The sequence below is a fragment of the Hipposideros armiger genome, unplaced genomic scaffold (genome assembly GCF_001890085.2).
Source record: "Hipposideros armiger isolate ML-2016 unplaced genomic scaffold, ASM189008v1 scaffold_681, whole genome shotgun sequence".
Taxonomy (NCBI): Eukaryota; Metazoa; Chordata; class Mammalia; order Chiroptera; family Hipposideridae; genus Hipposideros; species Hipposideros armiger.
In genome coordinates, this window is record NW_017732031.1 from 209,744 (window position 1) to 235,399 (window position 25,656).

At 37.0% G+C, this 25,656-nt stretch overlaps 1 protein-coding gene across 1 annotated transcript in view; it reads left to right on the forward strand.

Moving 5' to 3' along the window:
• PTPRG (protein tyrosine phosphatase receptor type G) overlaps positions 1-11,910 on the forward strand; it is a gene marked incomplete at its 5' end in the record, with an annotated part of 197,661 nt that extends 185,751 nt beyond the window's left edge. Inside the window, 2 exons of the mRNA XM_019626509.1 lie at positions 6,380-6,515; positions 7,413-11,910. Coding sequence (XP_019482054.1) covers positions 6,380-6,515; positions 7,413-7,559 — 283 coding nt within the window. The remainder of the gene's footprint in view (positions 1-6,379; positions 6,516-7,412) is intronic.
• Between the last annotated feature and the right edge of the window lie 13,746 nt (positions 11,911-25,656).

A 25,656-nucleotide genomic window follows, 5' to 3' on the forward strand; every position in this document is an offset into this window, starting at 1 on the left:
TCTTAAAAGCAAAGCTATAATAATTGTGAGTAGTTATATGAAATAGTAAAAAATATGAATAAAACACTTAAAAACATTACCTGCCGTGCATTGGGAAATTAAAGTACTTTCATTTCTTTTATGATTTCTTTGGGGCACAGATGAGGAAAGATGAAAATATGTTAGATTTTTTTTCCCTTAGCTGCACTAGTTAAACAAGCATTACTTTTGAGGAAATCGCAACCAAACTAGCAAAGCCAGTGAATTTATACACTAGTCTTATTGTATCTAGCTCATAAATCACTTGTTTTACTTTTTCACCAAATCCCTGTAGTTTTAAGTGCAAATCTATGAAACTTGACAAACATCCTTGAATCTTGCTTAATTCCTAAATCACTAAAAGAGAATGGCTTATATTTTTTCAGTCTCTATTGTTTCATATTCATGTTTGGTTAGTAGAAGATACTTAGAGGTATCTGTGGCTTGATTACTTTGACTTAGTTTCTAGTCATGTGTAAAGTCTCCCTGTGTAGATATGTCCTTTTAATGAAGGTTCTTATTTAAGAGTGGCTAAAACTAGGAAAGGCCAGAGTGATCCCACGTGGAGTGCACACTGCATAATAAAATACATAATACCTGACTTCTCTACCTGAATGACTATGGATAGCTTTAAAAAAGAGCTTGGCTATGGATAGCTTTAAGAAAGAGCTAAGGAAAGAAACAATCTTGAGTGTAATGGTTTCACTGGAACAGATTAAGCAAAGGTTAAATTCTTCCCCTCTGAAAAACGTCAATACCGTGCTGAAAGGCAAAGGTAAACTCAGCACAACTTAGAACCTGAAGAAAGACAACATAATGAACGAGAACAAAAAAACAAACAGTGCATAAGTTAACAGAGCAATCATAATAGGATTTTAAATATGCTCAGAGATCCAAAGGAAGACTGTATGAAATGAATTAAAAACATGTTGTGAAACAGGAACAAATTAGAGCCTAAGAAATGGAAAAAAATAAGAGCTATGCTAGCAGTAGAATGGACCAAGCTGAAATCAAACTAGGATATGGGAGCTAGATATAGACATTGTCACATATGTCTAAGAGGTGATCCCATAGAGAGATTAAAGAGGAAGAAACAATAGCTGAGGTTTTCCGAGAACTGAATAAAGGTATAACTTTTTAAACTGAAGGATCAGGATATATTTGAACAATAGCATTCAGAGAGATTTGAATATTATGGTTAAAAAGGCTGATTTAGTAGTTGTATATAATAGTCTGCACCTAAAAGAGGCTGTATTGAGAGACCATATAGGTTTTTCAAAGGTAAATAGTTTACTTAGATAAATTGACCATAAATGGAATTTCGATACATTTCAAAATGTACCATACAAGGCCATATTCATTGATTACAGAGCATTAATATTAAAAACCAACAATGAAATGAGACCCCAAATCTTTATACCTAGACACTGAAGTCCTTATATCTAGAATTATGTATAGATAATTCATGGGCTAAAGAGGTACTGAAAATACTTAAAGCTAAATGAAGATGAAGACACTGCATTTCAAAACCTAGTATGATGTACCAGGAGAACTACACGTGGAGAAAAAAGATTAGAGCCTAAGCTGCGTATATTGGAGAAAAGATTAAAACTAAACTAAGTTTCAACTCATGAAGCCAGAAAAAGAACCAGATAAATCCACAAAAAGTACAAGGAATTAAAAGATAAAAGCAAATGGGAGCAGGGAGGAGATAGTAAAATTTAAGCAATAAAGTCTAATAAAAGATACGACTTTGGAAAATGGAAAAGAAAACACCCACCATTTAGCTGTATTTACATGAAAACATTTAAGAATTGTTAATAACCTTAGGTGTGATGTTTATTTTTTTCAAATCCTTTTAGAATTTTATACTAAAATATTAATGAACAAAATATTTGGAATTTGCTTCAAAATATCTGGGGGAAGCAGTAGAGATGAGACAAGATTGCCCTTCAGCTGATAATTGTTGTAATTTAGTGATGGCTACATGAGGGTTACTGTACTTTGTGTGTTTGATCTTTTCTATAATAAAAGATTAAAATAATAGAAATATTTAAAGGATATAAAATAAACATTTGAAACTATTTATAACTCTGTACTAATAAATGTTTAACCCTAGCTCACAAGCATAATAAATGATACTTTTTAACCATATGGTAGACTTATGAGTCTCTGTTCTGAGCCATTTACAAGTATTGGCTCAAATAGAAGCTCTAGTCACAAGCTCTGAGATGTTGGCCAGTTACTTCACTTGAATGTGCCCTGTTCCTTCCACTTCACAATGGGGTAATAATAATACCTACATGTGAAGATTAAGTTGGTGCACATGAAATATCTCAAAGAGAGCCTGGGAATGGTAAGAGCACACCACACATTGGTGATTACTAAGAACTGAATATTAAGAACTGATTAATAAGAATTGAATCAAAACTGTTAAGGCCCACTAAGTCTTGACAGGCTACAATTGAACAATAACACCCAGAGGGCAGATTTAATGTTAGCTTGATTTAAGAAAAAAAAAAAAAAAAAAAAGGCCAGCAGCACCAGAATGGAAAAGTATAGGTCAGTCTTATTAGAATATGGATGCAAAAATCCAAATAAATACCATTAAATAAAACCCATTGTGTTATATTTATACATCATAAAAAAGTAAGATTTATCCTGGGAATATAGAGCTGGTTAAACGTTACCAAAAATCAGTGAATTCAGGACATTAAAGGTATTTCTTGGGCTGGCTGAGTGGTGCGTTGGGTAAGAGTTGGCTTGGGACGCCAGCTCTGAGCAGCAGTGCCCCAGTTCGGATCCCACATTAGGGCCAGTGATGCTGCACCCTCTACAGCTAAGATGGTGAACAAACAGCTCGACCTGGAACTGGGCTGCCGTGAGTCACCGGTGACAGCATAGGCTGCAGTGAGGCTACAGTGGGCTGCCATAAGCTACCGTGAGTGGCTGGCAACCAGCATGAGCGGCCAGCAGCCGGTGTGAGCTGCCAAGAGCCGCGGTGTGCGGCCTTCCAGAGGACAGCGACCAATCTGCCTCACCCAGGAAGAGCGCAATGATAAAACCAACATGGGCCAATGAAGCGACGTCCTCCACAACTAGACTGAAGAACCAAAGGACAGCAACTTGTCTGTTCCCCATACCTGATTCCCCAACACTGTTCCCGTCTCCCAATTCCCCAATAAAATCTTTAAATAAAAAGGTATTTCTTAAAAAATTCATAGATGTTGAAAAGCATACAATAAAGTAACACCCATTCACAATCCCTTCCTCCCAAAGAAAACACTCTCAGCAAACTAAAAGTGTACAGCATCATCTTTAACTTGATCAATGTTATTTATCAGAAGCCTATAACAAACATTTTTATTTAGTATTAAAAATTTGGACATTTTACCATTAAAGAATATAACATGATACATCGTTGCAGTGGTAGAATACAAAACTACTGAGGTCCTAACCAACACAGTAAAATAAAAAGATGTAAGAAGTATAAAAGTTGAAAAGAGGCAAAATTGGCATTATTGGCAGATAAAGATGTAACCAGCTTCCTGGAGAAACCACAAATTATTAGAGCTTAGAGAGATTTCTGCTCTGTGGCTGCATACAAGTTCACCACGTGAAAATCAACTTTCCTGTAGTACATCAACTGAAACCAAACAGAAAATGTCATGAGTCCATTTTTTTAAGTGAACTCACAAGTACCTAGGAATTAACCTAAAGTGAATTAGCAAAGACTATGAAGAAAACTATAAAATCTAACTGAAAGCCATAAGAGATCTGAATAAACAGAGAAAAGACATCATTTTCATGAACAGAAAAAATAAAAAAGATGTTCATTTCCTCAGATAGATGTACATTCAATGCCACCTGACCAAAATCACAACAAAACGTTTTATATTCTTAACAAATTGAAATTAATATGAAATGTGATGGGATGGGATGGGAGGGTAGAGGTATTTGGAAATGAGTGTACAAGTGAAAAATGAAAAATAACATGTTTGAAACACTAAAAATAATATGAAAATAAATGTAGAGATAGCCAAAACTATTGTGGAATCTTGCTTTATAGATATCAAGACTTATTAAAAACCTATATGAATTAAAACAAATGTGGCAAAATGAAAAAATAGACAAACAGATTGAAGGGCAAAAACAGAGAGTTCAGAAATAGGCCTGCATATGTGAGAATTTAGTATATGATAAAACGGCTGTTCAAGTCAATGAGACAAGATGAGACTGTTCAGTAAAAAATGCTGGGGCAATTGATTATCCATTGGAAAAATAACTAAAATCAGAACCTACTTTACATCAAAACAAAAATAACATTCAGATGAATTCATTAAATGTAAAAAATAAAATCAGAACAATGTAAAATAGTAGGCTAGAGAAAGCATTCTCAAACAAGATTCCAAAAAAATCCAAAAATGAAAGATTGATAAACTTGATTACATCTAAACTATACTTCATAAACACATTCATAAACACATTCACATGTCACACAAACAATGTTAAGAGAAACTAGAAATTGGAAAGAAAAATACTTGCAACATGTGTCACATATAGTATAAAATAACTTCTATGAGTTCATTTAAAAGAAACCTAACAGAAAAATGGCCCACGTTTATTAATAGGCAATTTCAGAAGAGGAAATACAGATGTTCAGTAAACAAAAAGGTATCTAACTTCCCTGGTAATCAAAAAATGCAAATTAAAACAACAGTAAGGTACAATTTTGTACCACCAAATTAGCAAAAGCACTTAACTTTAAAATGATGAGAAGAAACAAATATTCTTACGCTGGGAGGAATATAAACATTTAATAACCACTTGGGAGAGAAATATGGCAATATCTTTGAAATGGAAAATGGGCACACCTGTGGACTAGCTCTTCTATACACTGGCGCTCCGTCTAATGTGCACAACATTCGTAAACAGCCTAAACATCTGTCCTTAGGGAAATGAGTAAGTCCAGTCTGCATGCCGCAGTTGAAATAACAGGCTGGATTGGAATGCACTGATACACCTGAATTTGGAAGACAGCATCTCAAAATATAACAATTTCTACCTCCAGATAGTTTAAAGTTGGGGTGGTGGTTAGGGGGACACTGGTCTTATTTAGATTAAAGATGTAAAACATCTACAATGTTTGTGTGTGTGTGTGTGTGTGTGTGTGTGTGTGTGTGTGTGTGTGTGTTTTAACTTCATTGGGGAACAGTATGTTTTTCCTAGAACCCATCAGCTCCAAGTCCAGTCGTCGTTTTCAATCTAGTTGCAGGGAGGCACAGCCCATCATCCCATGCGGGAGTTGAACCAGCAACCTTGTGGTTAAGAGCACATGCACTAACCAACTGAGCCATCCGGCTGCCCATTGGCAGGTCAGCAGCAGCTCAGCTCAAGGTGTCGTGTTCAATCTAGTTGCGGGGAGCACAGCCCACTATCCCATGCGAGAGTCAAACCGGCTACCTTATTGTTAAGAGCACGCACTCTAACCAACTGTGCCACCTAGCTGCAATGTTTTAATTTCATGTAAGAACAATTCAGAAACTGCACATTTAATAGTTTTTAACAGAACAGTGGGCACAGGGCATCTTAAGTTCTAGTTTCATTTCTACTAGAAACACCACCTTTACCACTTTTATTTAATCCATTTGTTTTCTCATCACTAATATGGAAGCTATGTGCCGTCACCGGTTCCTGTAAAAAATGGAGTTGCCAGCCTTGCCTGATAAAAAAAAGTCCATTATTCTTCTAAGCCTTTTTTTGTGTATGTGAAGCAAAGAGAACCATCTTTTCCCAAGAATTTTATAGAAGGTACCTTCATTTGAAAAGTTCCACTTCAGTGCCAAAAATAATTACTTAATATGAAACTTACGTTGAGAATTCTTGACTGCATTGAGCAATACATTCCCATTTTTATTCATATTTTGTAAGTTCAATTTAGCTGTTTGGGATTGTTTGAAAAAAAAATTTCAGACTCTTTTCACCCTTCTACTTGTTCAATAGCCTATAGTTAAGGTTCTCATATTATTTGATTTTACCTGTTATTTCACCTAACTTGTCCCCAACACCAAATCTTCTATATCTCTCCCAAGTCTAATGTTGAACCTCTCATTTCATATTAAATATCAAGCTAAGGATCTGATAAGCCAGTTTGGGAGGTTTCACATTCATAAACATCTTTATCTAAAGATTTAGCCTCAAAATCTCACCCCCTGTCCAGTGATTTCATTCATTTCTGTATCCTAGAATAAGTGGCAATACAGTCTACTTAGCTTCTATGAAAATATGTGATGGTCATTTCATTCCAACATATTCAGTGCCTTAGTAAGTCTGAAGTAGCATTTTTTTTTTCTTCCCCCAGGTATGGAGCAGTTTCAGCAGGAATGTTGTGTGCCCTTACCACCCTGTCCCAGCAACTAGAGAATGAAAATGCTGTGGATGTTTTCCAGGTTGCAAAAATGATCAATCTTATGAGGCCTGGAGTATTCACAGACATTGTAAGTACTTTGCTTATTTATGAAATCTGTACGACTTCAGTTGAAACTCAGGCTCATGCTTTAGAGCAATGGTTCTCAACCAGGAGTGATTTTGCACAAAACCCCCGTCTCCCCCGCAATCCCCCAGGGGATGTTTGGCAATGTCTGAAGATTTATTTTGGTTGTTCCAACAGGAGTTGGAGGGAAGTACTCTGGTGTCTAGTGGGCAGAGCCCAGGGACACTGCTCAACATCCTGCAATGCATAAGACAGAGCTCCACAACAAAGAATTATCTGGCCCAAAGTGTCGGTAGTGCAGGGACTGAGAAACTGCTTTCTAGCGCAGGGGTTGGCAAACCACAGCTTGTGAGCCACATGCGGCTCTTTGGATACGTTCTGTCTCAAAAGTTTGCCGACTCCTGGAAGAGCCAATCCTGTCCCTCACAACAATTTAAAAATTATTCGAGAGCCAGAAATATATTTTCACATAATAACCATTATGTGAATAATATCCTTTAAAAATTTTATAAATGAAACTATGATAGTTTTATTTGCATTTTCAATTTTACTTCAGAGCCACAGTTCATGAGCCGCAGTTTACTGACCCCTGGCGGCTTTTCCATCTCAAAAGTTTGCCGACCCCTGTTCTAGAGTATAGTATTCTCTAGTTTTAAGATATGGGTATTCTGTTAAATTACTGTCAACATTGAGAATTCGTTCCAAGCTAACAGCGATCAAAAGGACATCAAGAAGGCATAGGTCTTGACTATAAAGACTCAAAATATATTTTTTAAGTTTCTTAGACAGCATTTAACTGTATATTCCTGTTTCTCTAGCATGATTTGCACACGTACATTTTTAGTTGGTATTTCTATGTTAGCTGTTCTTCGGCTCAAAGGGTCTTCCTCTTGTTTTTCAGGAACAATACCAGTTTGTCTATAAAGCAATGCTCAGCTTGGTCAGCACTAAAGAAAATGGAAACGGTCCCATGACGGTGGACAAAAACGGTGCTGTTCTAATTGCTGATGAATCCGACCCTGCCGAGAGCATGGAATCCCTAGTGTGATTGGAATCCCGAACGGGCACTTACTTTGTAAAACTTCAGAAGACCGAGAACTTTTTTGAGGCCTTTTTTGCCAGACTCTAGGTTATACAATAACCCAGTTACTTTTTTACACTGATAAAAGTTTTGATATTTATTTTTTGCCATTTTATGTCTTAATGGTATTCTACTGAGCATTTGCACCTCTGTTCATTTCACCCAGTGAAACGCAATTTTACCTAGTTTGCACTATATGATCAGTGTTACTGCCTATAATCTAATCCTAAAGCAAACCCTGATGTGACATTCCATAACAACATACATGCTACTTTTTAGTTCAATACAGTGAAGGTCTTTCTTAATGAGCGTGAATCTTGATTTTAGTATTATTATTATTATTATTATTATTATTATTATTATTATTGCTAAAGCAGTTGCATTCTACTAGCAGGCAATGCTGTATTTTTCCTCAGTCTTCCTCTCCTATTTTGTTTTAGACATTATTCGATACTGTATTCCTTCTGTATTTTAATGGTGTGGATGAACATTTGTTTTCTTTTAAAAACAGAAGGTCATTGGGAGATATTAAGAAGGTCTGTCAACCTCATGGCCTTGAAACAGTTCCATTTATGATGGTTAAGATACCAATTAAGAAATTAGAAGGTTTAAGATTTGCTTCATGTGAACATCACTTATTAGTTACAAATTTATATTCATTTAAAAAATGCCCAATTGTGTCAAAATAAAGGATATCTCTATTACAGTTTTTACAGTAGCTATGTGAACAGTGTGTGTTGTTTCCATTTTGACTCTCTGAAATAGCTACACCCTAAAATCAGGACTATCTTTTACAATAGAGAGATGACAATATTTTACACAACTGAGTTATGAAACCCTTTAATGACTCTCCATTAATGCTTCTTGGTTTATAATAATGTACCTCACCGCAGGTGGAATAATGAAAATTTTACAGGTGTGTAATTTTGAAACTAGTCCTCTAAAATCCCTATGACTCATACAGCAATCTAATAAAAGCTACCTATATAGTTAACATTCTTTTCTTTCCTTTTTGCCACATGTTTCATAATAAATCTCATAATTACATACATTCTTCTACTTAGGATTAAATTGAAAATACTGTATTAGCAACAGTCTTAGGACTGTCTAAACTCCCACACGTGGATTAATCTAATTTGGAGAGAGAATTAGAATCTTGAATAAAAGGTGATATCTGCATTTTTAAATAATTTTTAAAAGAGAGAGACGGCTTTGTGTGCTTTTGTGTAATTTAGCCTCAAGAACAGATACACTCCAATAAAAGAGGCTGCTGAGCGTTACACAGCCCAAGGAGGTGATTTGGTCTAGCATCTGGAGCCATATTCATCCCAGTACATAATGGCAAAATTATTATAGGAGCATTAATTAGGAAGTTCAGTTCCATTAGTTAGAAAAATAAGCTACTTACTGAGATCTTATTTGCTTTTAAGGAACAGCTTCTGTCAGCAGTGAAATCACCACCAGCACTGGGCCTGTTAGGAATAAGAAGAAAAGGGTTTCGGTTATTTTTTATGTCAATAAACTTAAACACAAAGTCCACACTGGCTATTATTATACTGCCCAGGTAAGCATTAGAACATCAATGGTCGTCAGTCAGCACTGAGGTTCTGCTTATCTTGAGTTGGCTTCCTGTGAAGTTTGTCAGAATGGTGCTGAAGGACCAAAGCTGCTAAGGAGAGAGGGGCTACAGGCCAAAACCAGGAGTTCCCATGCCGTTTTCATGAACTGCATAACTTGCCAGGGTTAGGTTAATCTCATCTTATCACATAGATTCAGCAACACAGAATAGTCCACTGCTCACAAACTGTGGGCAAGGCTTGAGAAAAGGTGTGCAAGTGAGCAAAGTTTGCTAAATTGTTTGTGCTAGATAACAAAGACAACTTTTAACCCCTCTGCTGCCATCAGAAGCTCTACCTAACACCAGAAAAAGCTTGAACATAGGACCACTACAACTGCCAAGAAGGCTAAAGGGAATCAGGAAGGGAAAGGTTTCCGATAATGGCAAGAGCTAGGTCGTTTTAGTCAATTAAGTAGGTTACTTTAGTTGTAGAGAGTATTGATATGAGCGAACTCTTTCCAGTAGTTGCCACCATGGACTTGACTTTCAGAAGTAATGATCGAACTGGAGTTCATGGTTTCTCAGTAATTTTTTCTGAATATAAAAGTAAACATTGGTTCGAAGACACATAGCAAGTATTCCCTTTTGTGCTACTTACAGGGGGCTCGATTCATGGAAATGCACACCCTCCAACACAAATTCTGAGACAATCTCTTACATGGGCATCAGAATCATGACGAAAGCAACCGCTAGTAAATAGAATAGAAACGTTACAAGAATGGTTTAGAAATTCTCTGAGTCAACTGTGTGTCTACAGTGGGTTTGAACTACAGCCTACAAATCCTGACCCACTGAACTATGAACAAGTACTGTTTGCCCATCTTGCCAAAGTGACCCAAACACACTTCCCGGAGGAGAGCTCTATACAGCATTTCTTCCTGTATACCACAGAGTGTGTCCTCACTATTATTCTTCATTTATTATTGGCAGAAACATGCTTGCATCTTTCCAGAGGCAGAGTTTCAAAGACAGTGTTTTCTTTGAGACATAAGCACATTGCTTAACTACATAACAAGGTTATTACCACTTGCACTCAGGGGGAAAGGAAATAGCTATTATAAATTAATGTGTGCTATTTTACAAGATAAGCTTATTGGGTATATGAATATAGCTCTAGGTAAACAGAACGCACACATCATTCAAACTTGAGCTGCAATGATCAGACCGAGTGGACATGCTGGACATCAGAGAAAAAACACCTTATTTCCATCAGGAGAATTTCTTGCATCCAAAAGCCACAATATTTTTTTTTAATAAAAAAAAAAGGTAACCAGAATTTCAAGAATAAGATAATTGGTTTTCCTAATTTTTTATGCCTTGGAGCTTTTAGAGTCTATTTCAATTTGAAGAGTCCAGCAAGGTCAGAGAAGGTTATGGTGTTCAAGGTCTGGCTGTTGGAGTTTCTAGCCCAGAGTGACATGTTTAAATCAACAGATACCCTTAGTTATTTTTTAATAACACAGCACAACTGCCTTGTTATGAATTTTTCTTAAATGCATAGACTGTATTTAAAAATTAAAATATAGATACCAATTTACCAAAGATACATATTACTAATTCTAAGCAAAAAATAAGAAAAAGAAACTCAAACTCATCATTATTTAAGAAATAATCAAAATGTAGTTTGTCTTAAGAATTTAGCAGTTATACTGGAAAATGCATTTCAACTCGTATGTTCTAAAGTTTCTGTTCAAATGGTGCCAGTGACTTTTTATATGAAGGGAAAATGCCTGCTTTTTTTAAAAAAAGGAAACAGCTGTAATTTCACTTACCCCTTTGTGCTTTCCCTTAATTGCCATTTAACATACATTATTGGCTTTACTTATCTCTAGAAAGAAGGAATGAGACAAACAGGAAGGGATTGTAATAATATTTGGCCTCTACTTTGTCTTAGCTGTTAAACTGTTTTTAGTATTTTTGTTAAATATTTGCAAAGGGAAGCATTTTCTACAGAGGATAATTAATTTCAATAAAAATATCTTGAGTTTTAAGAAATAAACATCTCCAGAAAAGGAGACAGCCGATTTTATAAAATGTCGCAACTCTCCAACATTTGGGGTAGTGACTCCTTTTTTGTTAGGACATTTGAAACTAGCAAGCAGCCATTGTTTCTATAAAAAAACAAAAACTCAGCCTTCATGTTGATTCGTATTTCTTTCACTTCATTTTGAAATAGCTAAAATCATTGAAACTGTAAATATTTTGTTGCTTGGATAAGCATCTTCTGGGAACTTTGTATCTATGGTATATAATCATAGAATTTTATATTTTCATATAAAGCTAATTTTTTTCTAGTTTCAACTCCGTCATAGTTTGTTTTTGTTTTTTGTTTTTTTGTGGTGGATATGTGAATTCAACTTTCTGTGTATTGAAGTAGCAACAACCATCTTTGCATTCCAAAAGAATCCAACGTGTTATTACTTTGAGGCAGTGATTGTGAAATTTGGCATTTCTTTTTTAATTCCGCTGACCATTTGTGCAATAGGAATTAGACATAGTCACTGAATACATCCGTTGCATTGACCCATTTGGAAAAAGTGGTGTTTTTTTTTTAATATGTTCAGGGGGAGGGGTTTTGTAACCTGAAATTTTTCCCTTTTTCTTCTGTTTAAAACTATATCAAATCATTCTATTATAGTGTTATTTAATATGTAAATTGTATTGCTATACATAAAATAAAGTATGGTTTTGATGTATTCATTAGTGCTGAGCATTTCTATGAAAATATACTCAATAAAACCAGATTATTAGTCTCCCTTCACAGATCACCCACTAACCCTTCATCTTAGTTTCCATAGTAGTAAAATGAATATTAGGAGAGAACCAAAAAGAAGTATCTTTTCTGAGTTCTTCCTCCTTTAAAGACGAAACAATGACAAAGTTTTACCTACATGCTGAATCACACTTTATTCACTTACATCTGCTGTTAAGAATTACTATTTTCCCTAGTGTATCAACTAGATTTGTAGCAACTCCTTCCTCTTAATATGTAGGATGAAGGATATATCCTGGAGGGACTTTTGAAGAATCAATGAAATACATACGATCACTACAATTGCTTCTACTTAGAAGGAATTTTGACATTTCAAACAAGCGTCCCGAAATTGGCAGCTTTGGTCCACCATTCTCTTTGAACTTTTAGTGGCCTCACATTCAGGAATTCAACTCTTATCAGAGCTCCAATGTTTCTGTCCATGGAGATAAAGAGTTGATATTTCATAATTCCTAAGAAACTGGAAACTTAAGAAACAACGTACTAGTCTTTTCCAGTGGTATCGGGGAGAAAGACCAATTTCAGCACAAACGAACTCTGATGATACAACCGTAGTCTTCCTCAAATGACACCCATGGGAACTCAATACCTACTGAGCATACCAGAGGTCACAAACTGATGACCTGTAGATCATATTCAGGTCACAGATGTATTTTATTTGGCCCATGATTTTTAAAATTCATATTAGTAGCCAACATCTGAAAAATGAAAACTTTTACATTAAGATTCAGATTTCAAGCTCCTTTCATAAACGGGTGGTGTTACAACACCAGGCTTATGTTCTCATGTGGCAGTACCAAGCTGGCGAGGAGTGGCAGCTGGTCGCTCCTATTGGGTGAGGCGTGTACTCTCCAGTTCACCAGAGTCTACATCTTTTCCATCACCTTATGTCTGCCCATTGTCAGTCCTTTAAGTAACCAGCCTGGATCCTATGAGCAGTTGCATGAGAATTTTGAGACCATCTCCCATCTCAGGCCGCTAAACCAACGACCAAGAGCAGCAACAGAAGTATTTACATTGGTCTTCCATCATTGCAATCCTAGGAAGCCAGCATGAGGCAAAGGGGGTTCCCACATTCCTAACTACTTCTAAGTCCACCAAAGGTGGTTCCGTGAAGCAGCAGTTTTGACTGTTCAAAATAATTAACGAACTGTCCAGAGTATAACTCTAGACAAGGAAGCTTCATTTCTGCCACCAAGAATGGGGCAAAGAAACAAGTGCAAAAGCTACTGACCCAAAACTCTGTTTTCTAACAGTTCCTTTAGACTGTTGAGAACCTTAAGATTTAGAAACAAGTCACAACTAACCATGTCTGGATTCAGAGACAGGGTTAAAGACACTGGCTTTACTTCTCCCAGTGTTGGGGAACTAGAATAAGGCACTAGGAGACAGGGACGAGAAGTTGGAAGCCAGCAAGGTACAATTGGCTTTTGTGAATATGAAGTTTGGCAGAGAGATAATTTGACAAGCAGGTTATCTGAACCTAATAATCATGTGTTGCTAAAAACTGAAAAATGAGAAATTAACTATCTGATTTATGGCAATTTGAAGTAGTTCGACTTCTATAGCTACAGGCCTATGAACTGATTATCTTCCCTACCCCACGGTACTTCTGCAGGGTGTAAAGTCAGGCTTTGTGGAAATAGCCAATGGGATTGCAAAGCTTAAGAGAACATTCTAAATAGTAGATATCTTTAGCATTCCATTAGAATTCATTCCGTAAGCATTTGCGAAATGCTTACCACAGGCCACGTGTTAGTTCTACTCTGTACAGAATGTAAAGTTGTTGGCAGGCTTTTCAAGTCAGATGATGAGGGCAAGATGACAATTTAGTCTTAAAAATTCTCCAATTTATGCAAAAATACTTATTTGGCACAACAGTAGAGATGATTTTTAGGGAAAGAGTGAAAAAGATAATTGTTCACCAGTGTGAACAAACAAATAAATACTGTAACAATTGATGTTCCCTAACTTATAGACTGCTCACAAAATTCTGTTTATTCTACATTAAACTTGTTACTGGAACTTAGAAAGCATTTTTCCATAGTGAAAAAAAAATGTTAAAGAATCAGAATTATAGAGTCAAACAGCCAAAGGTTCCAGTCAATTCTGCCACTGGACAGAATTGCCCAGTAATTTACTGGGTGATTTGGGGCAAGTTACTTTATTTTTCTATGCCATTTTCTTTATGTGTAAGTTAGAGAAATGAATGTTTACTTCATTGGGTTGCTTTGAGGAGTGAATAAGATGATCCATGCAAAGCTCTTGGGAGAGTCAATTAATATTAGCCATTATAGCTATCCTATAATCTTTTTTTTTAATTGCTTAGCAGACCTCTTGTCAATCATGAAACAAAAAGTCAATGACTTTAGCTTGCCCAATTAAGTAGTAATACTGAGATATTTCCTTCACTGATGAGGACTCTCATGGCATCAAATTAGACCCAAAGGAGGCGATAGGGATGAAGATGGACAATGAGAGCAATCCATATATGTATCCTACTGTCCAGAGACAACAGTTGCAGAAGCACCGAAAGGACAAACACAAACAATGCCCCAAAGTTGGAATATTTCTCTAATGGTTTAAATCTCAGTGCATTCCAAGAACGTTTATTTTAAAGGAAAAGCTTCATAATTTTAGAAAAGTGAAACAGAAGGCCTCATAATATTTGCCAATGTCAAACACCAAATACAGAATGTTGTATAGTACTACGAAAAAAAAATAGACATGGTTTCTATCACTAGCTACAGTGTCCTAGCTCAACCCCCAAACCTTATAAACTAATATAAACAGTGATAATTCCTTTTTCCTCAATTTTTTTTTCTATATCACCTCTCACTACTTTCAATATATCACTGTCATTATCAACCATCATCTTCCCTCACCCTAGGCCTAACTTGGCCTCTAACTACTCACTATCATACTGTGAAGAAGCGGCCATAAATGAGAGACATTTCCTGTTCTTAAAGCTCATAAATCTCACTACATAAATAAGATCATCTGTTTCCTCTGCCAAAGCTTTATTAATTGTTAAAGGAAGAAATAATTAGAATAAATAAATTAAAGTTACTTATCTTAGAATTTGCTATTTTAAGAATTAAAATATATATCCCAATATTTCACATATTTATGACTCATGAATCCTGCAAATGTTTCAAAATTTATAGTTAAAAAAATAATATGCATTGAGTTATTACAATAGATACTAGGTATAAAAAATAACTTCATGGAAAGATGCTCAATAATTATGTGAAACTTTAACTGAACCTATCATTAATATTATTTATTAAGACACTTTTGTTAGGACAAAATTCTCACATTGCTCAAGAATATTTGAACATCCCAGTAGGTTGCATAGGATTCTTTACCTTTAAGCTTTCACCATATCAGTAATCAGACATTCTCTACAAGACATAGTATTTCCTACTTCCCCATTTCATCTTCTTAAAGACCTCATGTGGGTATTGTATGTGCATGTGAGTACTCAGACTGTACAGTTCCAGAACCATCCCTTGACTTTTTTTTTTCAAGATTTTATTGGGGAATTGGGGAAGGGGAACAGCCAAGTTGTTGCCCTTCAATCTTAGTTGTGGAGGGCACAGCTAGCTCAGCTCCAAGTCCAGTTGCCATCTGGCTGCCTGTGGGCAGCTCGCAGCCACTCAGCTCAAGGTGCCATGTTCAATCTTAGTTGCGGGTGGGCGTAGCCCACCATCCCATGCAGGAGTCAAACTGGAAACTTTGTTGTTAGGAGCACGTACTCTCACCAGCTGAGCCATCCTGCCACCTGTTGGCAGCTCAGCGGCAGCTCAACTTGGGTGCAGCTCACTGGCCAATGTGGGAATCGAACCAGCGACCCTGTTGCTCAGAGTTCACACTCTTAACCAACTGAGCCACTTGGCCAGCCCATCCTTTGGCTTATAAAAATTATCCCTGGCTTTTAAAAAATGATAGAAGTCCTTGCTATTTTCAAAAGGATTTAGGATCCTAACAATCCCCTCAAATTCTCAACAGCTCTGGGGAAAACTTATAAAATGCTGCAGCAGCTAACCCCATCCTCATCTCCCTCAATAGCTCCCCTCTGTTCAGTGTTACAAAAATTTTCTGGGTTAGATTCATAGGTAGCCCATGTCTCTAAAGAAGGGTGTGCACCCAGCAAGTGGATTATGGCCACTCAGCTGGCAGTAGCTGTAGTCTACTGTTAGCATCCCCATCATATTCTCTATTTCTAAAACATAAACCCCAGTGGAAGACATGGCTTCATACACTGCAACAAAACTCCAAATAATAATACAGACAGTCTCCAGAACTTTATGGTTTATTATGACACCTCCACTAACAATTGGGTAAGAATTTTACATAACAAAATTTAAAGGACTTGGGGCTGCCCTATCTCAATAATTCAGGCAAAAGTCAACTATGAATTTTGTCAACTTCCCTGCATCTGAAACTCATAACATTTATCTCCTCTTTGTTACAATAGGAGGGTCCTTGCTCCTATGTAAGGCCAACCCTCTATCTTCCATGCCTTCTTATCCTCCCAAAGACTTCGTTTGTATAATTAGCCCTCCTCTCACTTGAATCAGATACTTTCCTTTTCTACTGAGTCATTCATTTTGGTATATAAATATGCCCTATTATCACCAACTTGAAAAACCTTCTCTTGATGCCAAGACTCTTTTGACTATCATCTCATTTTGATGTTTTACTCTGACTATAAAACTTCTTAAGAGAGTTGTCTGTAGTCACGAGATCCATTCCTTTCTTCCATTCTCTCAACATGTTTAAATTGGGGTTCCTTTATCATCATCCCACAGTTCTTATCAAGTTCTCCATATACTTTGTTCTTTACTCTCAACTCCATTAATTTGTCAGCAATTGACCACGCCGCTTTCTTCTTTAAACACTCAATAAATATTTACACACCAAACACTATGTACTAGGAGGTGTTCTGGGTGCTAGGGATAAAGTATTTCACAAAATAAAATGAACTTCATGGAACTTACAGTTGACAGACAAAAAAATACATAAATAATATTTAACATAATGTCAAGTAAAAGGGCAAAGAAGAAAACTAAATCAGAGCGGGAACAGAGAGTAATGGGGATGACAGATAAAGTGGTGAAGCCTATCTACTGAACAAAAAACACAAATAAAGTTTAGAAATTCAAACACCTCTTCTGTAATTTGTCTTGTGATGTTTCCCTTACTGGTTAAGAAGGTTCTGAGAACCTCTCAGTCTGAGAAATGTCTCTCCCTTAGATACTTCTGGAGAGTGAAAACTACTTAGGGTTTGAAGGTAGGATTTTTCTCTTACCTCAATATCTGCTATTTCTCAAGCCTCCATTGTTGGATTCAGTTATATCTACAACTTCTAAATGCTGGCATGCCTTAGGTTTCTGTTAAAATAGCTCCTTTTCTCTCTATTTACAGCCTTTGTCATTCCATCCAATCCCATGGAATTAAATATTTTTACATGCCAATAAGTACCAGTGTACATCTCTAGTTTGAACCTATACCCTGAACTCCAGATAATTATCCAATTGAATGTTTAACATCTCCATTTGTAAGTCTAATAAGGATCCCAAACGTAACATGACAAGAGCACAACTCTGATTTTTTCCCCAAATCTACTCTTTCCCCAGTCTTCTACTATCTAAGTAAACAGCGGTGGCATCTACTCATGTAGTCAAGTTAAAAATGTAGCTATCTTAATTTCTGTTTATTTCCTGCCATTTAATAATAAGGAACAATCCAATTTTAAACATGGGTAAAATAGCTGAACAGATACTTCATCAAAGAAGATACACAGATGGCAAGTAAATACATAAAAATATGATTGTCATTATTAGCCATTAAGTAAATGCAAAATAAAACCACAATGAATATATTTATTATAGTTAGTGAACTTTAAGATAAGGTAATAGATGTGACCCAAAATGAAATGCAAAACAAACAGAAGAGAGCAAACAAAACATCACAAAAGAGTCTAAATGCTGTGAGCAATATCAAAATAATGTAATAGATACATAATTAGAATTCCAGAAAGAGAAAAGGAAAGGCAGAAAAAATGTTGCAGGAAATAATTGTCAAGATTTTCCACTATTAATGACACCAAACCATAGATCCTAATGGCTTAGAAAACACCAAGCAGGATGAATTTTTTTTAAAAAATCATGACACCTAGGCATATCATATTCAAATTGCTGAAAACCAAAATTAAAAAAAAAAACACAACACACACATTACTTTAAAAGGAGGAACATAAGAATTACAGCTGACTTCTGGTCAGAAACCATACAAGCCATACAAAGTGATAACAGAATGACATATGTAAAGTGTTGTAAGAAGAAAACTGTCAACCCAGAGCTCAATATCTAGTAAATAGGTTATTCTTCCACGATTCATGTAAATGGATAAAACACATTTTCTATTTAGAGATATACTCTTACAAACTATTTTTATTTTCCAAATTTTCCAAAGTCAATACTTTGTGTAGGTATGTTTTCCTGGTGGCATTCCACAAATATGATTTAATGATAGACTAATTAGGAGTTATCAATGTATTTTGTTTATGGAAAAGTTTAGAAGATTAGTACAACCCCTGTAAAATTACTGAGTAAAAACTGAGTTAAAATTAGCAGAGGGAATGTTATTTTATTGTCACACTTATTTTTACTATTAAGATTATGTTACTTTGTTAGAGTCCAATAGACCACAGAAAACTACACTCAGATTCACGACTACATTATTCAGCAAGAGAAGTAGAAATCAAAAAGGAAAGATTAAATCTATTATTGGACAATAACCAGTATGTCTTCAAGAAAAAAAAAAGACACGTTGGCAGAGTGTCCAAAGAAAACAAAGTACTATATATTATTAAGTTTGCATCATGCAGGCTATGTGCAAGTCACATGTGATATTAAGTAAAAGGGAAAATTAAAAAAGAATATGTTTAAGAAATACATTCAAAAAACATTTTTAGAGGGGTAAGGTGGCAGAGTGGGTAAACACTGTGCTTGTCACCTCCCATAACCACATTAAAATTACAACTAAGTTATAGAACAATCAACCTGGAGAACCATCTGAAGACTAGCTAAACAGAACTCCTATAACTGAGGAGATAAAGAAGCCACTCAAGACTGGTAGGAGGGGAGAGACGCGAAATAGGCTGGCCCCACACCCACGTGTGGTGGCTCAGCATGTGTGGGGGCAATATCTTGGTGGCAGTTGTCCCCCCTGAAGAGAAAGGGGCTCCAACCCCACACTGGGCTTTGGTCCCAAGCCTAGGGTTCCAATGCTGGGAAGAGAAATCCCCACAACATGTGACTGTGAAAATCAGTGGGGATTTCGTCCATCTGGGTGAGACTAAAAGTTGATGGAACCCAAGGTGTGCTCTTAAAGGGTCAGACTCATTTGCTCGCAGGCACTCACCCTAAGCTCCAGTGGAGGGAGGGAGACTTGGGAAGTATCAGAGACACACAGGGAAAGACTAAGTTGTGTGGCCTCAATGTAAGGGCTAGAGGTACAGCCACCATTATGCTTGTGCTGAGACCTCCTCCCATGTAACCTACAGGTGAGTGCCATGTTTCCTGTGTTGAGCCCTCCCTGACACAGCCAAACCTGAAACTGCATTGGCCTGGTGAATTCTGCTTGCTTCATCACAGTGACTCCCTGGTACCCCACCCTGCCCAACTCACACATTGTGGGAGGCACTTTTGGCACCCTGGCAACCAGCCCCACCCCATGCACTTCAGAACGCTCCTTCAGCAGCAAACAGCTGGCCTCGGCTTGCCTGTCACCTGAGGTACTTTCAATGGTGGACAACCATCCCCAACCCAGGCTTCAATCTTTCTTGGACAACTCTCAGGGGCCTGCAGGCCCAAGCAGAGCAGTGGCTGCCCTTGGTGTGCTCTGGGCATTTTGCAGAGTGCCCCCAGGCTCAGCCCTGGCACCAAAACTGAATCTGCATTAACCTGGTAAACACCACTTACCCAACCCTGGTAATTCCCTAGAACCCTGACACACCCAACTCAAGTACTGCCCAAGGCTCTTTCAGCACCTGAGCCTTATGGGCAGCTAGCAGATAGCATCAGGCTTTTCTGCCTAAGTTCACAGCACGGCATTTCCCACTAGCTTCCAGTTCTAGCACAGGCAGCGACCAATCACAAATCACTTTGTAGCTCCCACCAGGTAGCCCCAGGCCATTCACAGGCAGTGGCTGGCCTTGGCCTGCACAGACGCCCTTCCCAAGAGGTCCCAGGCCCAACACATCCATAGGTCAGCTTAAGATCACAACAGACCATTACCCAATTAGCTCCACAAGTGGCACACACAAAAGATGGTCTCAACAGGCACACAAGCCTGATAGGGCAAATCCCATTTTGTGGGGTCAGCCCCACACAGCAGCAGCTCTTATGCTATGGGCATGGCCAATCCTCACAGTCAGTCAGCCTGAAAGTCAATCCCACCCACCAGATGCCAATAGCAATCAAGGCTCAACTAAAACAGAAAGGCACACACAACCCACAAAAAGGACATTCCTGGAACACATGGCGCGGGTGATCAGGGAGACGGTGCCACTGGGTCATACAGGACACCTACTATATAACGCCACCCAAGTGAAGACTGAGAGACATAGGAAATCTGTCAATACATAAAAATGAATACAGAGAGACAGCCAAAATGAGGAAACAAAGAAACAAGAGGAGATACAGTTGGCCAATAGACATATGAAAAGATGTTCAGCATCACTTATCATTAGAGAAATGCATAAAAAGCACAATGAGATATCATTTCACAGCTGTCAGAATAGCCATAACCAATAAATCAAAAACCAAGTGCTGGCGAGGGCATGGGGAAAAGGGAATGCTTGTGCATTGTTGGTGGGATTGTAAATTGATGTAGCTGCTATGGAAAGTGGTTTGGAGGTTCCTCAAAAAATTAAAAATAGTACTACCTTACAACCCAGTAATTCATTCGGGGTATTTATCTGAAGAAATATAAAACACTAATTAAAAAAGATATATGGGGCTGTCCAAATGGCTCAGTTGGTTAAGAGTGCGAGCTCTGAGCAACAGGGTCCCCAGTTTGATGCCCACATGGGCCAGTGAGCTGCACCCGAGATAAGCTGCCACTGAGCTGCCAACAGGTGGCAGGATGGCTCAGCTGGTGAGAGCACGTGCTCCTAACAACAAGGTTGCCACTTTGACTACCTGCATGGGATGGTAGGCTGCAACCCCCCACAACTAAGATTGAACACAGCACCTTGAGCTGAGCCACCGTGAGCTGCCGATGGGCGTCTGGATGGTGACTGGACTTGAAGCTGCGCCCTCCACAACTAGGATCAAAGGACAACAACTTGGCTGTTTCCCTTCTCCATACCCCAACATTGTTACCCTTCCCCAATTCCCCAATTTAAAAAAAAGAACATATGTACCCCTATGTTCACTGCAGCCAACAGGCAAGCTATAGAAGCAACCTAAGTGCTCATCAATAGATAACTGTATAAACAGGTTGTGGTACATATATACAATGGAACATTACTCAGCCATAAAAAAGAATGAAATCTTACCATTTGCAATAACAAGGCTGGACCTAGAGAATATTATGCTAAGTGAAATAAGTCAGACAGAGAAAGACAAATGCCATATGATCTCACTTATATGTGGAATCTAAAGAACAAAATAAACAAAAAATACAAAACAGAAACAGACTCATAGATCTAGAGAACAAACTGATGGTTGCTAGATGGAACGGTGGTTGGGAGAGCTGGTGAAAAGGGGGAAGAGATTAAGAAGCACAAATTGGCAGTTACAAAATAGTCATGGGGATGTAAAGTACAGCATAAGGAATATAGTCAATGATACGGTAATAACTGTATATAGTGCCAGGTGGGTACCAGACTAATGGGAGGGAGGATCACTTCATAAATTATATAAATTTCTAACCACTATGTTGTATGCCTGAAATTAATATAAAATAATGTTGAATGTCAACTGTAATTGAAAAATAAAATAAATTAATTTAAAAACATTTTTAGAGATTGCAAGTACAATGCTCTGTTAATTAATTTCTCTTAAAATCCAACCAAGTCCTCCTTAGAACGTTTAATAGTTCTCTTTCTGAATCATATTTAATATCAATTCTTGGTTTAAAGGTATCATCATTCCTCCCTTTACTACTATTATTTATCAAACCTTGTATTTCTTCTCTTCAACTCATACCTTTGCTCTAGGAAAATCCAATCTATTCATTCGCTAATCCACTAACTCACTGTTTCATTCCTACACTTAGGCATGTACACCCGTCACTCCCCTCAGGTAGACTGTCCTCTCCTTTACTCCCACCCAATTCTCAGATGACTACTTTCTCTCACAAACTGTTTCTGACTAATTAACCTGTAACTTTTAATAATAAGATGAACCAATTTGTTCTTACACTCTTAATTTAACAACTTATCCTAATCTGTTCTTTATCTTGTTAAGCAGGCATTGCTTCCGAGAAGATAAAGGTGGTGGGTGAGGAATGAAAATATGAGATAATGAGGACATGAGATAGGTGTTACCCTGTAAGGAGAAACCAGCACTAAAAGATAAAAATGGCCAACACCCTCAAAAAGCCTTGGATGGAGTGGTTTTCCTTTAACGTAATAAGTTGACAGGTAGATAACCTCTCAATTATGACCATGTGAGGTGGGGGCTTTAGTAACTGAGACCTGTGTAAAGGTTGTTCACTTCCTGAACAACCTTTTAAACACTTTTTTTGCCAGAGTTTTTCCAAAATGAGAGCCTGTGCCCTAGTTTCTAGGAGTGGATTTGGGGTCAGTCCATCTTTAAATGTGAAGTCAGACTTCCAACCAAGAACTATATATAATACTGGGGAAATTAACTATCATAACCATTTTAACACTTATTGACCGTGTTTTACGAGGTCTGATAATTAAGTTCACGAACTCATCCTAGAAAAACTGCTACGTACCTCCTTGATGAATATCACTACAGTCACTTTTGAAGTACTCCCCTTGGGAAGCTATGCACTGATGCCAGTGCCTAGTCGACCCTTCAAAGCAATTTTGGAACTCTTTTTCTGGAATGGCCATCATAGCTATCATTGTATTACCCTTGATGTCCTGAATGTCTTCAAAATGTCTTCCATTCAGGGGCGACCAGTTAGTTCAGGTGGTAAGCTGTTTCAGCATTTTCAAATTGTAAACTAGGTTAACTGTTTGTCCAGTTGGTACAAATTCATAATGAATAATCCCTCTGATATCAAAAGAGGTTAGCAACATTGTTTTGATTCTTGATTTGTACTGATGGAAACATTTTGGTTATGGAGAATTGGCTGACTTCCTTTGTGCACTTTGACACTTTGTTTAAGGGTCGTATTGGTACATCCATGTTTCATCACCAGTGATAACATGGCCCAAAACATCATCTTGCCTCTCCAAAAGGTCTTGGGAAACTTCAACTCTCCTTTGCTTTTGTTCATCGGTGAGCTCTTTTGGGGCCATTTTTGCACACACCTTTCTCATGTCAAGATTTTCAGTTAAGATTTTCCTAACTGTTTCTCTATCGATATTTACTTAGTCTGCTATGTTTCTCATAGTCAGCTGATGATTTTGACACACAATTCAACAAATTTTGCAATGTTTTTATCAGTTCTGCTCATTACTGGCCACCCTGACCTCTCTTTATCAGTGACGCGTACTCTCCCCTCAAAAAAAGTTTAATCCATTCACACAATGCCATTTTCTTAATGGCATTATCCCCATAAACTTGGAATAACATGTCCTTGACTTCACTTCCACTCTTGCCAAGTTTAACAAGAAATTTAATGTTTGTTGGTTGCCCTAATTCAAGCTCAGGCATTCTCGTGACTGCACACAAAGACACGCAACAATAATGAACTCCACTCAGCAAGACACCATCACTCATCAACATGAACACAGCTGTGAGACACTGATCAAGATTATGAAACCTTACCAAGCTGTTTTTATAGTAGTGACAACATAAGTGCACGATGGCAGATTCGCGAACTTAATTGTCACACCTCATATATACCTATCTCTATACATGCTAAGGCCTGTAGAAGATAGAAATAATGTAAAATAATGTATAGTATTTTTATATACACACATAAACATACATACTCATGTACCAAGAATATTTACAGACCTGAAAAGTTATGTAACAATACGTGACATAACAATACTTTAGATCCCAAATAGATTAGTATTATTAACATAAGTAAGTGCCACAGGAGTTCAGAGGAAAAGTTCAAGAAGGAAAGGATACTTCATTTGAACCTTAAAAGATGAATCAATTCTGAGTGACAAATTAAGTAATAAAGGCCACTCTCTTTATGTGGATGATGGGGAAAGTCCTGCATAAACAAAATTTTCACCTTAAAAAATTAGATGAACTTGAAAAATAGGATGAGATCTATACTATGGAAGACCTTAAATAGCAAGCTAAAGAGTTTGATTTTTACTTTTGCTATTGAATACATAGGTATATTAATAATGTTACTGCCAAAGAAGGTAACAAAACAGACTATTTGCCTGAGTTAGTTCAGTTTTCTCAATTATTTTCCTGAAAATATATCTATTCTCAAAGGTGGATCAGAATTTTCTTGAACAGTTTTAGATAATGATCACTCTTACTTAAAAGTGTCCCTAGGAATAATTGCAAAATTTAAATACAAGTAGTATAGCTCTCTTTTAAACAATAAGTCAGAAATAACTGAATCTTTTTCATACATCTGGGGATTCGATAGGAATACTCCTATAATTTTGTGTTTCTCAGAAATAGCTCAAAGTCCAATAGATTTGTTAATTCTATTCTCTTGGGAAAGTTTGTGGGTTCAAAAACATTTTTTAAATTAACTTTAGATAATTTGCTTATCAGTGACATTTGAGAATTAATTTTTATAAGTTTCAGAATGAAAATTGAAGACTCAGTTTTTTTGAGTCTAAAAAGCATGGGAAAATTAGTTCACAAATCCTAATGAAAAATGTAAAGCTAAGGATACTATTCCAAGATTTACTATAAAAAATTTACCTTTATTTGCATGTTACATAAATGTATAAATATCTTTATTCACATGCTAAATAAACTTAGAGTTTATTAGTCTTTTTACCTCATGTTATTTCAAAGATGAGAGAAAATACTATCTTTGAAAAGATATGAACTGGAAATTCATAGAATAAATTAGAACTAAAATACACCTGAGCCATGCTATCAGGGAAACCAAGTCCATGAGCTAGAACCACAATTAAGTAAAACAATTTATAATATGGTTTTTACCGCATATAACAAGACTATGTATGTGTGATACAGTGTAATAAAATAGATCTACTTTACTATAACACTCGAAAATGAAAATTGTACTTTCCACAGTATATACCAATTATGAAAACACTTTCATATGCAGTGTTTCATTTGGCCCTCACAAATATCCTGTGAAGTAGGGAAAGAGGGTAATATTTTCGCTTTTTTGACAACGATGAGACGGAGTTCTTAGTAGGAAATCCAGAGCTAGAATCCATGCATTCTAATTTAGCAGTATCACCATTTCACCACACTGCCTCTCTAGCTATTATCAGTGTAAGGGTCCAGTGCATTTCAGTTGTAAAGGTCAACTTCTTGGGTTTATTCACAGCATAAAGTGGGTTA